The sequence below is a fragment of the Leopardus geoffroyi genome, chromosome C1 (assembly GCF_018350155.1).
Source record: "Leopardus geoffroyi isolate Oge1 chromosome C1, O.geoffroyi_Oge1_pat1.0, whole genome shotgun sequence".
In the NCBI taxonomy this organism is placed as follows: Eukaryota; Metazoa; Chordata; class Mammalia; order Carnivora; family Felidae; genus Leopardus; species Leopardus geoffroyi.
The window spans coordinates 176346059-176362552 of NC_059328.1; the positions used below are offsets into that span (position 1 = coordinate 176346059).

The window sequence follows — 16494 nt, forward strand, 5'->3', positions numbered from 1 at the left end:
TGCTCTCTCTCTCTCTCTCTCTCTCTCTCAAAAATAAATAAACATTTAAAAAAATTAAAAAAAAAAGATTCTCCCTCTCACTCCGCCCTCCCCTGCTCATACTCTCTCAAAATAAATAAACATTTAAATAAATAAATAAATAAATAAATAAATAAGTAAACAAACAAACAAACATATATGCAATTGAACTTCAAATGGATGAAAACTCATATATTTCAGAAAAATATCCCAAGATAATCATTGTATGAGCCCATACTGCTAGTGACTTAAAAAGTATACAAACAATATTTAAGTCACTCATAATGCTGGCCTTAAGGATGGGTAAAGGGGGTGGTTCTGTGGTCTAATTTTATACTTGCTATTGCCTTGAAACTCCATTAATCTGGGATGCCTTTGAATTATGTTATGAACAAGAAAAGCATGGGATTGTTGGTTTGATAAGTATTAATTCATTCAGTGAGCTTGTTTTCTCCAAATACCCAGGTTAAAGTACTTGCCCAGAGAAAATGGGACTCTTTTTGGCAGTTGAAGAAATTCAAAAGAGGATGGGAACGGTTAGCAGGTCCAGTCAGGAAACTTCAGAGTTGTTGGCATAGGCATCCAGAGGATATTACGTAGGAAATAATGAAAATTAAAATGGCAAAATTTCCCATGTCAAAATTTTGCCAGATCACTGTTTCTAACACCATTAAAAGTACAGTTTTTGTTGTAGTAACTTATATGTTTAAATTCTTTATTTTCTTCCAATTTTAAATAAAATATATAGGCAGCCCTTTATTAAAGTCAACAAATACTTCACACAGTTATGAATGGAACACCCACTAGGCTTTTTTAATTGGTGCATGGCAGGATTTGATACATAAATTGAATGAATTAATGGGTGGATTTATTTAAGAAGACACATATTACTTCTTGGGGTGCCTGGGTGGCTTAGTCAATTAAGCATCCCACTTGATTTCAACTAAGGTCATGATCTCATGTTTGTGAGATTGAGCTCCACAGTTGGCCTCCAGGCGAACAGCATAGAGCCTTCTTGGGATTTTCTCTTTCTACCTGTCTCTCTCTGCCCTTTCACCACCAATCCCCACCCCTGCCCCAATCTCAAAATAAACTTACAAAAAAATAAGACACATATTACTTCTTAATTAGCAAATTCAAACCTTGCTTTACAAAATGTTATTTTCCACAAGAGCCTTGATTATCAGTAAAATTTTCACTTACCACAGATCCAGGCATCAGTCCTACTTGACTCCCAAGTCCAGATTTTTCATCCAATCCAGCCATCTGAGCTGAAAATGGCTATAAATGCAATGTCTTCACGTTATTTCCAAAGTAAGAGACATATATCAACAAACTTACATTCAGAAATGCACATTCTCTGGGATTCTTATAGAATGGCTCTGTTGAGAATCATTTGATATTTTAGACTTTAAAGCACAGAAAAAGATTCAAATTCTTTTTCATTGTATGTGTTTCTGATTGAACAATCTTCCTTAGAATATTTATGACTATGTTGCTTCAGAATAACGACTTCAATGGGCCAAATGTCTCATACTTGGTAAAAGCATGTATCATTCTTCCAGTCTCATCGATTTCAGCTTTAAATCTCTTTATCAGATTTTCTCCCATGCCAAAAATCTGAACAGAGCCTAAGAGATGCTTTTAAACATATTCCCTAAAGATTCCAGTTTCAATTTGACACTATTTTACTTAGATGGTATTCTTGTTTCTTTGTTCATGACCAGTAAAATTTACACTGTATTTATATGTTGATAAAGATTTTATAATCCTTCTAATCTTTGACTATTCCAAGAATTGGCAACAGTTTTACCTACTTTCTTTCATATCACAAAAACTCTGGTAACCCAACTGACCAAAATTGTCCACATATATTCCCGGAGTTCTTTCCAGATTTTGGGGGGTAAATGTGTATATTGTTAAAAAAAATTAATTGGCAATTACTTCTACAATCAGTTGAGAAATAAATGTATAAATTGTTATAAAACAAAAATCAGATTTCAGGGCTCCATATGTTCCCTTGTTTTGCTATGCAATCTACTCATAAATCACCTATGTCTGCCACCAAGAATTCAAAGAAGCAGGTATACAAAGATATTTTGCTTTATTTTATTTCTTGCAGGAAACTAAAATTTGGGAAGTAATCAGATAACATTTTTAGTGTCAACTAGGTAGCCTTTCTATATACATCATAATGGATCTGTCATCCTCCCTTCTTGTGGAGGAAATGACACAGGTTTTGTGACCATTCTGAGCCTAAGAACAGCAGAAGATTAGAGATGTTTCCCTTTTCAATTCATATTGGGAACAATATTAGCAGTCCTTTAGAATCAGCAGAAAGAACCAAACCAGTTCCAGCACTGACACTGAGAAATAAGTCATTCAAAGCGGTACTTGACAAAATGCTCTTGTGAATTTTCTGACAATTCTCTGTGGGTTTCCGAGTTCACTGCATTCACTTAGCTGTTGTTGCAGTCAAGGGCCAACTTCTGAACTAAGACAACTAAGACAACTTAAACTCTTAATAATGTATCAAAATTTTGGGTGAGGATGGGCAAAATAGGTGAAGGGGATTAAGAGGTACAAACTTCTAGTTATTAAATAAATAAGTTACTGGAATGAAAAGTACAGCATAGGGGATACAATGAATAATATTGCAATAATATTGTATGGTGGCAGATAATAACTATACTTATCATGGTGAGCACTCAGTAATGTATAGAATTGTTGAATCAATAGGTTGTACACCTGAAACTAATATAACATTGTACGTCAACTATACTTCAAAAATAAAAAAAATTTTAAAAACTAATATATAATCGAAATATAACAGTCAACAATATATAGAACTTACCCTGCTCATGCCATCAGGTCCTGGGTGGGATGGATGTCCAGGAGGCCCAGGGGCACCAGGTTGACCAGGAACACCTGGTTCTCCATCAATTCCCTGAGGACCACGAGGACCCTGGAAAAACAAGCCCATGCTCATTAGAACCCATTGCCAAATATGTACTTAAGTAGAAATCTAAAAGACAGACTTCTTGATGGAGAGGAAGTGTTCATTATGTTTAAAATGAATAGCCATACTGTATGATTCCAATTCTATGACATTCCTGGAAAAGGCAAAATTAGGGAAACAGTGAAAAAGATCAGTGGTTCCCAAGGGTTGGGGTGGGAATGGGGAGATAAAAAGGCAAACCACAGGAGAACTTTAGGACAGTGAAAACACTGTGAATGGTACTGTGATGATGATGTATGTATCAGTATACACTTGTCCAAACCCATAGAGTATACACCACGAAGAGGAACTCTAATGTAAACCATGGACTCTGATGGGAGATGTCGATAATGGGGAAGGCTATGAATGTACGGGGACAGGGCATATATGAGAGCTCTTTGTGCCTGCTTTGATTTTTGATGTGAACCTCAAACTTCTCTAAGAAAAATAAAATCTTAAAAAAAATAGATTGCAATCCAGCCAACTACAGCAATTTCATCAGCTCTGCTGACACTGCTGACTTCAGCATAGATCACAGCCTCTGCTTAGGGGCATGGTATATTTTGGGTAAGAATTTTAGTCTTGATGTGTTAAATCCCCAGTAATGAGCTGTCTTGGAATAATTATAAAATTTTATTGAGTTCACCAGTATTCTAGAATAAGCTTCCTTATTTGGTTGGTTTTGTGGTATTTAATCAATAAGTTCTAAATTCACATGTCTGTCTTAGATTATGGTTAACTATATATGTGCTTGCTTAACCTCCTCCTACTGAAAATATATACATATATATATACACATATATACATATGTATGTATGTGTATATGTGGGTGTATATATATACATATATATGTGTGTGTGCATATATATAGAAGCTCCTTGACTGGTATGCTCCTTGACTGGTATTTGTGGCTTTTTTAATCTTTCTAATATTTTGATGTTTTGTATAGTTCTTGGCACATAGTAGACCCTCGATATATGCTTATTACATCTTCACATTTCAATCCTCTTTATTCTACTACTTAAGTTCTGGCATGGTTTGTTTTTCTTACCACCCCTAAAGGTGGATCAGACCAATGAGAAACAGAGGAAAAGGCACAGTGATCCAGCCAAGTCTAGTTCTCAGAGAAGTGAGCAATGATTTCTAGCTGCCAAATTCCACCCTCCTCCCAACCCACATTCTGAAGGCAGCTTGGTGAACAGCCACGTCCTCAGTTCTGGAAATGTTCTGTCCTCCAACCTCATCATTCCCACAAGTCTTGTGAAGTATTTTCTGTCTGTTTAACCCTGAAGAGTCTTAACAGTCTTCAAAAAGAAAGAAAGGACCAAAGAACTCAAAGTCAATATGATTTTTATAGTTAGAAGCAGGGATCAAGAAAAATATGATAAGTGAATTGGAGTTTAAAAAAAGAAGCTTCTCCTCTCTAAACATGAGAACACCTCCTGGCTTACAAAAGTAATTCAAATATGAGCTGATACAGCTGAAGGAGGACATATAAAACAAGATGAGGTGGGAAAGGGGGCAGCTGGCATATGATGGCTTTGGGGATGGTGGCATAATTTAATTAATATATTCAAATATTTGTATAGATTCATATAGATATATGTATTTCTTAGAAGAGTAGAAGATAAGCAAATGCATCTATTCAAATAGAAGTAGATAGTCTGAAAAACACTTTGAAAACTGATTTCTCAGGAAATTATTCTCATCCTTTATCAAGTCAAATGCTTTCTGACTCTTAAACCACTGTAGAGTCACTTAACTCTTTTCATTAGACATAAGAGGCTGATGTAAATTGCTGTCCAGGATTCCTGATCATACACATGAGAGCAACATGAGCTGGAAATTCATACTGTCAATAGTGGCACAAAGTTAGTAGTATGATCTACTCAGAGCCTTGTGTGGAAAACTTTTAATGTGTTTCTGAAATATGAAATTGCTAACTGATAACCAGGTATCATTGTATACAAAAAATGAACTAAAACATCTCTCCTCCCAAAAAGATTTCTAAAGACAAAACCAAAAACTACATTTAGTTTCAATGAGAATAGAGAGAGGTTTGGGTGGTATTGATCCTCAATAATCATATGCTTTCTCCATCCCTCTGTGATTAATTAATCTGTGATTACTGCATGGCCACCACCCTCCACCATGATTAATTAATGTGAAACATTAATAATCATGTTTCAAAGTCTTGTTCTGAAGACAGCCCACTTTTCTATTGACTTCATGATGCATTCAGTGTCTCCAAAGAATGTCCTCTAAATAGCCTACATGAGTTACACTTCTACAAATTGAGATTAAAATTAATAAAAATTTTTTGTTATCCAAAATTAAGTGAACATAATTATAAGTGAAAGTAAGAAAAAATATAATACATGAGCAGTTTTACTGATTAACATTGAAAACAAAAATATAATTTGGGAACACATTAAAATATATACTTTCATATTTCCAAGTGAGATGAATTACATACATTTTATATTAAGGTAAATATTCTATTTATCATCATTCTCTCCCATTCCTCAAGATACTCTAGTACTAATTTCAGTAATTTCAGGCAGCCATTTACAATACAAAGTACTTATAGATTACCACTAGGTGGCGACCTTTAAACATTCACAAATAGAAAGGACTAACTACCCCAGTCGTCAAGAACTTTATTTATTCACTACACACACACACACACACACACACACACACACACAAATTATGAAATGTTAGAGTTGGTAAAATATAGCATATTTCCCATTTTACATATATAGAAACAGATCTACAGAGGTTGAGTGTCATATGCAATTAGAACTCAGCACACCCTATCTTATCTCCTGACAGATTGCTAGTTTGTCACTATGAAGTTACTAGGATTACTTAGTTAAAACTAAGGACATATGATAAAAGACAGTCCTGGGGGTCACTGACTAGTCATGAAGACTTCCGGAGAGTATTTATATCACAGTAGTTCTCAATCCTGAGCACTTTTGCTCCCCTCCCCTGGAGACATTTGGTCACATCAAGAGACATTTTTGTTGTCACAATTGTATGTGGGAGGAGGACAGGTGTTGCTACTTGGCATCTAGTGGGTAGAAATCAGGAATGCTGCCAACCATCCTACAATGCATAGCTATTATGTGGCCCCAAATACCAATAGTGTTGAGGCTGAGAAACCATGCATTACATAGTGAGCATTCTGTAGTGTCTGATGGTAACGGAAGCAGGAGGAGAAAACGGTATTTATGATAGCTGTACCACCCTACGTTGTGCAAGCCACAGCTTTAGTCTAGTTAAGCAGCTCCTGCAAGTCTTGGGACCTGAGGCAAAATGCTCTACCAATGGATATTTTGTAACATCATGCCAGTATCTTGCAATTGGCCATAGTGGAAGTATTTACACCAGGGAAATCAGCAAAAGTATAGGCACATTTTTTTTAATGAGAATGTTGTTAAAAACTATCATCCCACTGCTTGCTAGGATTAACAGAGGAACAGATTGCCTATTTGGGCAACTGCCAGGATTGTTTTTGCTTAATTCCAAATAAATAACTACTCCTCACTCTTTTAAATACACACACACACACACACACACACACACACACACACACACACCTAATTCCCATTGATTATCTCAGGGCTAACCAAGATAGGAAGGGCAGCATATCACATAAGTCAAGAAAAGAAGACAGGGTGACAGCAGACTCGATGAATCCTAACAAGGAATTCTGAAAACGCAATCACTATTTCTATAGTAACTTCCACCTAGACCTAGGACTAAGTGTTATCAATTATCCTGGGCACAAGTACATTGATGCACAATGTTACTGCATGGCCACCACCCTCCACCTAATTGAAATTATCTTCTACCTGTTTATGTCATTCTAGACCCTTGGACAGGCATCTAGAGAGCTATTAACAGTATTCAGGTCACCAATACTCGTGAGGCAGCTCAGTAGAACAGCAGTGAAGAATGAATAACAGCATAAGATAATCAGAACATAGCATTACTGCACACATATAGGACTATGCCCCATTTCCCTGGGGTACTGTCATTTACCTGCATGCCTGCCAATACCATCCATAACTCCAGCCCCAATTTTGTAGTACTGTCATCATGCAATACTTGGTCAAACGTACTCAAAGATGAATCAAGAGGCAAGAGTTCCAAGCAACATGATCTAAAATACATTTTTCTTTATTTATATATTCAAGGTTGTCTGTTGCTCTCCTGCTCATCTATTTCTCCCATCTAAATATGTATAAATACATATTTGGAAAGCTAAAAACCTAGAGAGTTAAATTTAGTAGACATTGGACAGAAAATTAAACAGCAGAAGTTTTTCTGATTAAAACATAAGATAATGATAGCAATACAAAAATTAAGCGAGTTATTTAATACAGAAAGACATTAGTTTCTGAGGGTAAGATATAAAAAGAAACAGAATCGCTATCCTAGGACTTGCTAATAAGAAAAAACATCTGGCATGTGTTATATAATATCTTCATGTTTTATCTCCAGGGTATCAAGTTGATCATTTAAATTTAAAGGTGTTCCCTTTGTTCTGGTAATGGATTTGTTGATTTTTAAAATGATTCCTTTGATAGTTCTGCAGCAGCTGCACAGTGAAAATAGATAGAGTGTTATTTGGGAAATAAATTCATTGTACAACCACTTGAAATAAAATTTAGTCCTCTAATATTTTTTTTCCTTTATCCAGTTTGGTTATCCCTGCAGCAACCACAGATCACAGAACTTTGGTGTTTTATCTCAACAGTACATTCCTGGCATTGTTCACTCATGATTTACAACTTCTGAAAATAACATGAGGTATTCATTATGTTTCCTTAGGTTTTCTACTTTATTTTACTTTGACCTCATGAGGGACAAAGAAATGTCATTTGTGTTACCTAAAAAGATAATAGGTAATTATTACCATGTGATACTTTCCTCTGAATCAGAAAAGACCCACAATCACTTCATGACCTGAATTCTGTCACATTTAATAGAGATGAGAGAGAAACAGTGCCACCAACTCTTTGTTGCATCCAGAGAACGTGGTATAGACGGGCTTACCCGGTACATGGTACACTTCACTGAAAAGGGAACTCTGCTGTCAACTTACAGGTTTTCCTTTTGGGCCTCTCTCTCCTCTTGGTCCTTGTGATCCTGGAGGCCCCTGAAATGGAAAGTGATGATTAAGCCTGCAAAACACGTATACTTCAGATGTTTTTATTTTAAATGTTTGCTTGATCTAAGAAAATCGGAAAACAGAAATATCACTTTTTTTTAAATTCAGTTCAGTTGAAGACTGAAAATAAAGCCATGTGCGTATAAAAGCTCTGTGTACACAGAAAGGCTATTTATATTAGCAATGAAGCGTAAAGGTCTGTAAAGAATTAAAGAATTAAGTGTTACATTATAGCATCATGGAGCTCAGTGAGCTAAATATATTGCTTGAATGATAATTACAAAGTTTATGAGGATCATTTTTGCTGTCTTGTCCTAAGCAAGCCTTTGTCACTACATTATGACCATAAAAACCTACAGTTTGGATTTTTAGAACTACATAGATGTGCAAACCCTAAATTATCAATGATCTGAGGGAATATATGTATGTGTTTTCTGTCTAGTTACCTAGAATGCTACTGCTAATCCAAACCTGAAATCAGTAGTCTTTTGTGCTAACCCAGTAATATGCTATTCTGCTGTATAATTTCTCAAATTCTATGGAAATACGATTTAATTTCATTAACAGATGAAATTAACAGTTTGTTTCATTAAACAGATAAACGTAGTCTATCTTTAATTATTGCCAAACAATAGGTAAGTGTTTCTTAATGAGTAAAGCTAATCTAAAATTAACAATGTAACAATAGATCATTTTGGTTTTTACATGGCCAATAAAACACTAACATGGAGGAAAAATAGGGTTCATCAATTTCAGAACGAAACGATCTTTTATATATCATTCATTGCTGCAAAGGAATGCTTACACTTGAAGATGTTTCAAAACAAAATGTTTCAAGAAACCAAGCATCATGGTTTTCATTCTATTGTCTTTTGATGGATATAATATTCATAAAGATGTTCAGTAACTGTAAGAACTTGAGAGTACCATGAATGTTGGAGGAAACTACTTACTGCTGGTCCTGGACGACCACGTATGCCTGTTACCTAAATGATAAACAAGATAATCTGTAAGGATGAAGTTTCGATAGAGTTTAAGAAAAATCAACAGTCAAACAAATAAGAATAACAACAAAAGCCCCAGTGAATTTTTTCAGAGCAAACAGATGTTGTCAATTGATGCCCATGTCCTCCTTGCTTATGCCTTAAGATGTTATCTAATTTAAACTCTCATATACAGAGGCAGGACTGCTGTAGGGATTAAGAGCACCACACTGGAGCCAAGAGGCCTGGGTTCAAATCCTAACTCTATCCCTTACCAGTTGTCTGACTTTGGACAAATTACTTATTACTTTATGTTTTCATGTTCCTCTTCTGTAAAATGATGATGATGATTATGAAATTACCTCCTTCACAAAGTTGTCATGAAGACAAATAAATATTTGTAAAGCACTTAAAATAGCATGTAAGACATAGTAAGTACACATAAGTGTTTTTAAATGAAAGACAACAATATGAATGGTTTACTTTTTAGGTAATCTTTGTTAAAAACAAGCCAATTTCAAGGCAAAGCAACAAGTCAAACACTGCCAAATAAATCAACATGCATATACTTTTCTTCTGACAGAGTGATGATAACTCCTTTGAGATCTATGAGACTGATGGTTGAAGAATTTTCATCCCACTTAACAATATACTTTTTGATCATGTACAAGTCTAAACAAGTCTTAAGAACTCTTATACAATATGGAATTTCAATCAGGAAAATGGCAAGATATATTTCCAGAAGTGTGGAATATTAAGTCATGCCTTTTATTTGGATTACATGACTATTTATACCACAAAAAATAGGGGCACCTGGGTGGCTCAGTCGGGTAAGTGCCCACCCTTAGTTCTGGCTCAGGTCATGATCTCCCAGTTTGTAAGAACTGGAGCTGGGAACTGACAGTGTAGAGCCTGCTTGGGATTCTCTCTCTATCTCACTCTGCTCCTCCCCTGCTAGCACTGTCTCTCTTTCTTTCTCATAATAAATAAATAAACATGCAATATATATATATATATATACATCACTTTACATCTATATATAATATGCTTAACTTTAGAAAACCCTGATTTCCATTTATAGTCATGGGACAATAAAAGTCAGGAATATTGTAATAAATAAACATTAAATAGTATATTAAAGAATTAACCTCTTTTGGTTTGTTTGTCTTATACTATAGCTTGGTTATACCATAACTAACATCCCTTTTCACAAGAGTGTGTATATATGCAAAACTTTACAACTATACTATAGATAAGTTTATTAAAGACACATGAAAACAATATATATATACTTACAACAGGCACTAATCCTGGTTCTCCTTTTTGTCCCTATGAAGCAAAAATTGTTCAATTATCAAAATATAATAGCTTGGTGAGGATAGTCATATCATACTAGAATATTCCATGTAAACACTGAGAATTTCTATGTAAGAAATGTAAAAAACAAAAATGAGAAAAGAAGCAATATTTATAGTAGTCAGACATTATTGATGAAAAAAATTACTACTCATCTGAAAGACACAAAAATATCAATCCAATGTTTGAAATGCGTAACTTCAGTCTTTATAGTGAATAAATCTAAAGAACTGACCAGACCAAGAAATACTTGTGATTAAAAAGATGTAAAGTCAAAGCACCATAGGAAAAACTACCCAAAGACTGAAAACTCAGAGAAAAATACAAAACTTGGATATGTTGAATTTTCACACTCATATTCTATGCCACCTAGTTTTAGTAACTTATCAGATGCCATTCCTAAAACTCTTGCCACCTTTTTTAAAACTCATGGAAGAATCTGAGAAATAACAAGAGGTAAGTTTGCTCATTTTCAAGAGGAAGAAAGAAAGAAAGAAAGAAAGAAAGAAAGAAAGAAAGAAAGAGGACATACTTATATTGGTTAGGTAATTCTCAATATCTGAAGAAAATCTAGAAAAAATATTAACTGAATAGGAAGATAAAAATAACACAAAAAACAATCGTAACATAAAGGAAATAACATTGGACAATTTAATTGCCTTTTATAATAGATGTAGCAAACATAACAGATGTAGATGGGATTCTTAGAACTTCAGTCTCTCAAAAATTGTATTCTCAGAGCATGATTTCAAGTACATAGGTAAAATAATATTGGATGAATTCTACCTTCATATACCTCTATTTTACCATGTATCTACTTGTATTATTTATTTTTGAATTTGTCTTCCAACAGATTTTGGTCTCCTTAAGGTTATGATCAAGTCTGCTTTACATCCTCGTTTTGTCTAACAGAAAACCTCAATAAATTCTTGACCATATTCATTTCCATTAATATAGTATGAAATAATGCTTTTTACTGGTTAATTGCAAAGTATGACTACATCAAGGATTATATCCAAAATGTAGAAGAAGCAAGAATAATGAGTTCTAGGGGCACCTGGGTGGCTCAGATGGTTAGGCGACCAACTTCGGCTCAGGTCATGATCTCACAGTTCATGAGTTCGAGCCCCTCATTGGGCTCTGTGCTGACAGCTCAGAGCCTGAAGCCTACATCAGATTCTGTGTCTCCCCTCTCTCTACCCCTCCCCTGCTCACGCTCTGTCTCTCAATAATAAATAAATGTTTAAAAAATTTTTAAAAGAATAATGAGTTCTATTTTATTTAATTTTTATTTTCACATATATTGCTCTTCTATCTGATTATAAAAAGTATGTTGGTTAACAGGGAATTTTGAAAATAGAGGAAACTTACAAAAGAAATTAAATATTATACCCAACACCCAGGAGATAACCACTTTTAACACTGTAGTATTCTTAGTTTTCCATTGTTTACCTGAACTTGGTTTACTTAATCAATGTCTCAGCATTTTACTCTTAGATTATACTTTCATTTTTACCATTAAAAATATCATTACAATGAATATCCTTGTTTATAAATACTTGTGTAGTACCTCTAACTAATACCTTATGGTGTATCTCTAGAAGTTGAAGTTGTAGGTTAAAGATCATACATATTTTTTGGGTGTTTGATCCAGATCTCCTAAGTGTACTCCTGATAGGTACAATTTAGTTATATCCTTCCAGTAGTATCCCATCTCTGACAAAATTTTGTAAAGTGATATTTAAAAATTATTTTACAATCATCATAGTCTTAATAATGGATTCAAGGGGCGCCTGGGTGGCTTGGTCGGTTAAGCGTCTGACTTCAGCTCAGGTCATGATCTCACAGTCTGTGAGTTCGAGCCCTGCATCAGGCTCTGTGCTGACAGCTCAGAGCCTGGAGCCTGTTTCAGATTCTGTGTCTCCCTCTCTCTCTGCCCCTCCCCTGTTCATGCTCTGTCTCTCTCTGTCTCAAAAATAAATAAACGTTAAAAAAATAAAAAAATTTAAAAAAATAATAATAATAATGGATTCAATAGCAGAACAATACCCTGATCATCACTGCTGATTCTACTGCCAAGGTTAGGAAGTCAGGAATAAATTGATAATTCAGCCCTGGGAAATTTCTCTACAGAGGCAGGAGGGAGCTCTATATGAGTTAAGTTCAAGGTAGAACACAAGAGACTAAAAGACAACCTACAAAAAGACTAGAGAAGAAAGGGATGAACACATATGGTCAGTAAAACAGAGCAGGCTTATTTCTGCATTTCTAAGTCTCCTAACTTCTAGCTTGGGTCTTTCCATTTATAACATAATCTGAAGGTAATAAAAATTCATCTTTTAAGAGCTGTAAGGGCTTTCTTTGAGATGCTGAAAGAATTTGAATTATTTAGGAAGGGTAGGTAAATGTGTGCCGAACACCTAAAGGACTTTATGAGAATAACGCTGAAAAAAAAAATCTTTATTTCTGGAATAAATTTAGAAAAAAACAAGTAAAAAGTGAGGAGAAATTATTTCAACCAAAGAGAGAAAAATGAAATAGTCCACTAAGAATGACTGGGAAATCTCCATTTTATGAGACCAGCAATTACAATGCAGCCTTTGCTCTTACTTTGTGTTTAGCAGAATGGTATTTGCTTGTACCTTTCTCAACTAAACTGTAAGGTTTTTGATGTCTTATTACAAACTTTTTATTGCTCCACAATAGTTGATATGGGATTCGGTGTTACATTATCAGGTTCCATGATAAATTTTTCTAATGATTCTGTGATAATTCTTATTTTGGAAATAAGCCACTAATGTAAGTATTTGTTGCTTTTTTTAAATATGGGCTTTGAAAAAATAAAAAAGAAAAAAAATATGGGCTTCGAATAAGTTAATTTATATGCAATGAAGATTTGTCTAAACTTTTGCTAAATGTGATTTTCATACTCACTGGGAAAGATAACATTCAAATACTCTGATTCAGATGTGAATTACAGTTTAATTTTACCTCTTGTCTGTTACTTATCACTTAATGCCACATGGACATGCCTCGCCACTTTTCTAGAATGCCATTACCGTGGAGACAGTCACAGCGTTTTGCCCACCATTGCATCATCTGTATCATTTGCCTCATACAGGGATATAACAAAGGCTCAGTAATTATTTTGGGGTTAACATGCATGAGAGAATAGATTATAAATAACATCAGTATTAATATAAGCCAAACACAAAATACATTTTTATAACGTTACTCTGCTCTGATAGTTCTGATGGCACATGATAACAAATGACAGAGTCATGAATATAGCGGCACATAACTAGAATGTGGTAAACTGGCAGCTGGTTTGAGTGTGTCTTTCTCCCAGCTGTCCCATACTGCCTTTGGAAAACTTCAGATTTAATTTCAGATGTAAATAAATGTAAGCTGGTATTTGTAGACCTATTCATTTGACATATATTCAAATCTAAATAGCTTCACCGATATTTATTCCAAATAAGACAATTTTTGGTACTGCCTTTTTAATCCAAAAGTATAAAAGTAGCCAGGACCTCCCTTGATAGCATGACTTTCATTTACCATGAAGGTGTAGCATTGCTTTATCACCTTACTGAAGTTCTACTGTATGCAAAAGTAAAGGCAATTTAAAGTCGCTGGTAATCTGTCTAATATCTGCCATGAAATTGGGGATGACTTCCCATTTCCATTCTTGATCCCTGTGCCCATCCCATCTGGATAAGACTGAAGCAAATGCCACAGTTTTTAAATTACCTAGAAAACTGAGAACAATTCCAAGGGAATGTAACTCTCTTCACTCAGGGGGATTACCCATATCCAGATGACAAGTGGCTAAACTGGCCAACTGTATCTAGGCTCATAACAATGTCATACATTGTCCTCTTGAGTGTAAGGCTTGCCTCTGGGATTAGATCTTAGGCTCCTTGAAATGGCAGAAGGGGAGGGAAAAGAAGGTGATGTGTGTTTGGTAAAGTGTTCAATTAATTCTTTTAGACATATCTTTACTTCGCAACCAATAGAAGCAGGACCACAACCCCACTGAACAACAGCCATCACCCACTCACCTACCCTTCCTTCCTTCCTTCCTTCCTTTCTTCCTTCCTTCCTTCCTTCCTTCCACTAAGCAGTTACTGCACTTCTAATATGTGCAAGGTATATACTAAGTACAGTGATACATGTAAGTAATTCAAAGGCTCATGTGGCACAGTCTCAATCCCTAAGAGATTTACAACCTTCTAGAAGAAATATCTATGAACAAAAATTAACAAAGTGAATAAAATAGAGGCAGTTGTAATCTATAAGCAAGGTAGCTGAACTGTGTTTATATATTTTTATTTATATGGTATGTACTTACAAAAGACTTGTACTTTACAAAAGACTTTCAAATACACAAAGCACAGTCCTGTGTGAACAGTTATTATAGAATAAAAAAGAAATTTATGAAAATGGAACTATGCAAAGTAAAACTTACCTTTCTTCCTCTACCTATAAAAAGGAAAGAATAAATATGTTATTTTATGAAGAAACAGTAATTGAGAATCTCCTAAATATTTATTTTCAATAATAGGTTTTTTGGGGAGTCAGAATTTAACCTAAACAGGTTTCCCTATTACCAGTAAACAAAATTCAAAAGTTGTTTTTGATCAATATTTCCATTACAGGCAAAATATGCATCCCTTTGGAAAATTTGAACATTATTTGAATATTCTTCACACCATTCATATAGCATTTAAAGTTCACTAAATTATAAAATTAACTATTAAAATTGTAATGAATTTTCAATCAATATCCTATATTTTTTTATGTTTTGAGTAAGCTATTCATTCCTATGGCTGAAAAACCAAAATACATTAAAGGTATACAATTATAGAGTGAAAATATCTCCTTCCTTCTTGCCCCCTTCCCCTAGTTCCCACATTTCACCCCCACCCCAGAGGGGGCCACTATTACTGTTTTTTTTTCTACTATTAGTCTTACTAACCCAAAACATAATGGGACATTCCATTTTTTCAAGTTGTTATTTGAGTTTGTAGTGTTTTATAGTTTTCTTTTTTTTTTTAATTTTTTTAATGTTTATTTTTGAGAGAGAATGAGAGTGTGGGTGGGGGAGGGACAGAGAGAGAGGGAGACACAGAATTGGAAGCAGGCTCCAGGCTCTGAGCTGTCAGCACAGAGCCTGACATGAGGCTCAGACCCACAAACCGTGAGATCATGACTTAAGCTGAAGTCAGAAGCTTAACCAACTGAGCCACCCAGGCACCCCTGTTTTATCGTTTTCTTCAAATAGATCTTATACATCACATGTTTATTCTTAGCCATTTTATCCTATCTGTTGCTATTATAAATGAGGTATTTTTTATTCCTATTATTTATTCTATGGGGTGACTGTATATAGCAAATTTATTAATTTGTTTGTTAAGTTTACACTGCACTTATTTTTTTAGTATTTTTTACCTCATTCCCTTAAGTTTTATAAGTACACAATTATATTCTATGCAGCTAATCATTTTACCTCCTCTCTTCTCATTTCTAAACCTCTATTTCTTTTTCTTATCTAATTGTTTGTTCAGATATTAAATTGTAATGGTAATAATGGATATCCATGTTCTATCTCTGAGTTTGGAGAAAGCAATTCTAATATTAAATATTATGAAGCTTCTATGCTGACATGTAAATATTTTACCATGTTAATGAAATGCCATTTGGTACTAAGTTACAAGCGTCTTTATCAAGAATACTTGGGGCGCCTGGGTGGCGCAGTCGGTTAAGCGTCCGACTTCAGCCAGGTCACGATCTCGCGGTCCGGGAGTTCGAGCCCCGCATCAGGCTCTGGGCTGATGGCTCAGAGCCTGGAGCCTGTTTCCGATTCTGTGTCTCCCTCTCTCTCTGCCCCTCCCCTGTTCATGCTCTGTCTCTCTCTGTCCCAAAAATAAATAAACGTTGAAAAAAAAAATTAA

The 16494-nt window shown here is 34.8% G+C and overlaps 1 protein-coding gene across 1 annotated transcript in view; it reads right to left on the reverse strand.

Annotated features, from left to right (window-relative positions):
• Positions 1 to 16494, reverse strand: part of COL5A2 (collagen type V alpha 2 chain) — a 149099-nt gene that overhangs the window by 56792 nt on the left and 75813 nt on the right. Inside the window, exons 3-8 of the mRNA XM_045480496.1 lie at positions 15009 to 15022; positions 10478 to 10510; positions 9152 to 9184; positions 8133 to 8186; positions 2873 to 2983; positions 1222 to 1299 (exon numbers count right to left, since the gene is read on the reverse strand). Of these exons, the coding sequence (XP_045336452.1) occupies positions 1222 to 1299; positions 2873 to 2983; positions 8133 to 8186; positions 9152 to 9184; positions 10478 to 10510; positions 15009 to 15022 (323 nt within the window). The remainder of the gene's footprint in view (positions 1 to 1221; positions 1300 to 2872; positions 2984 to 8132; positions 8187 to 9151; positions 9185 to 10477; positions 10511 to 15008; positions 15023 to 16494) is intronic.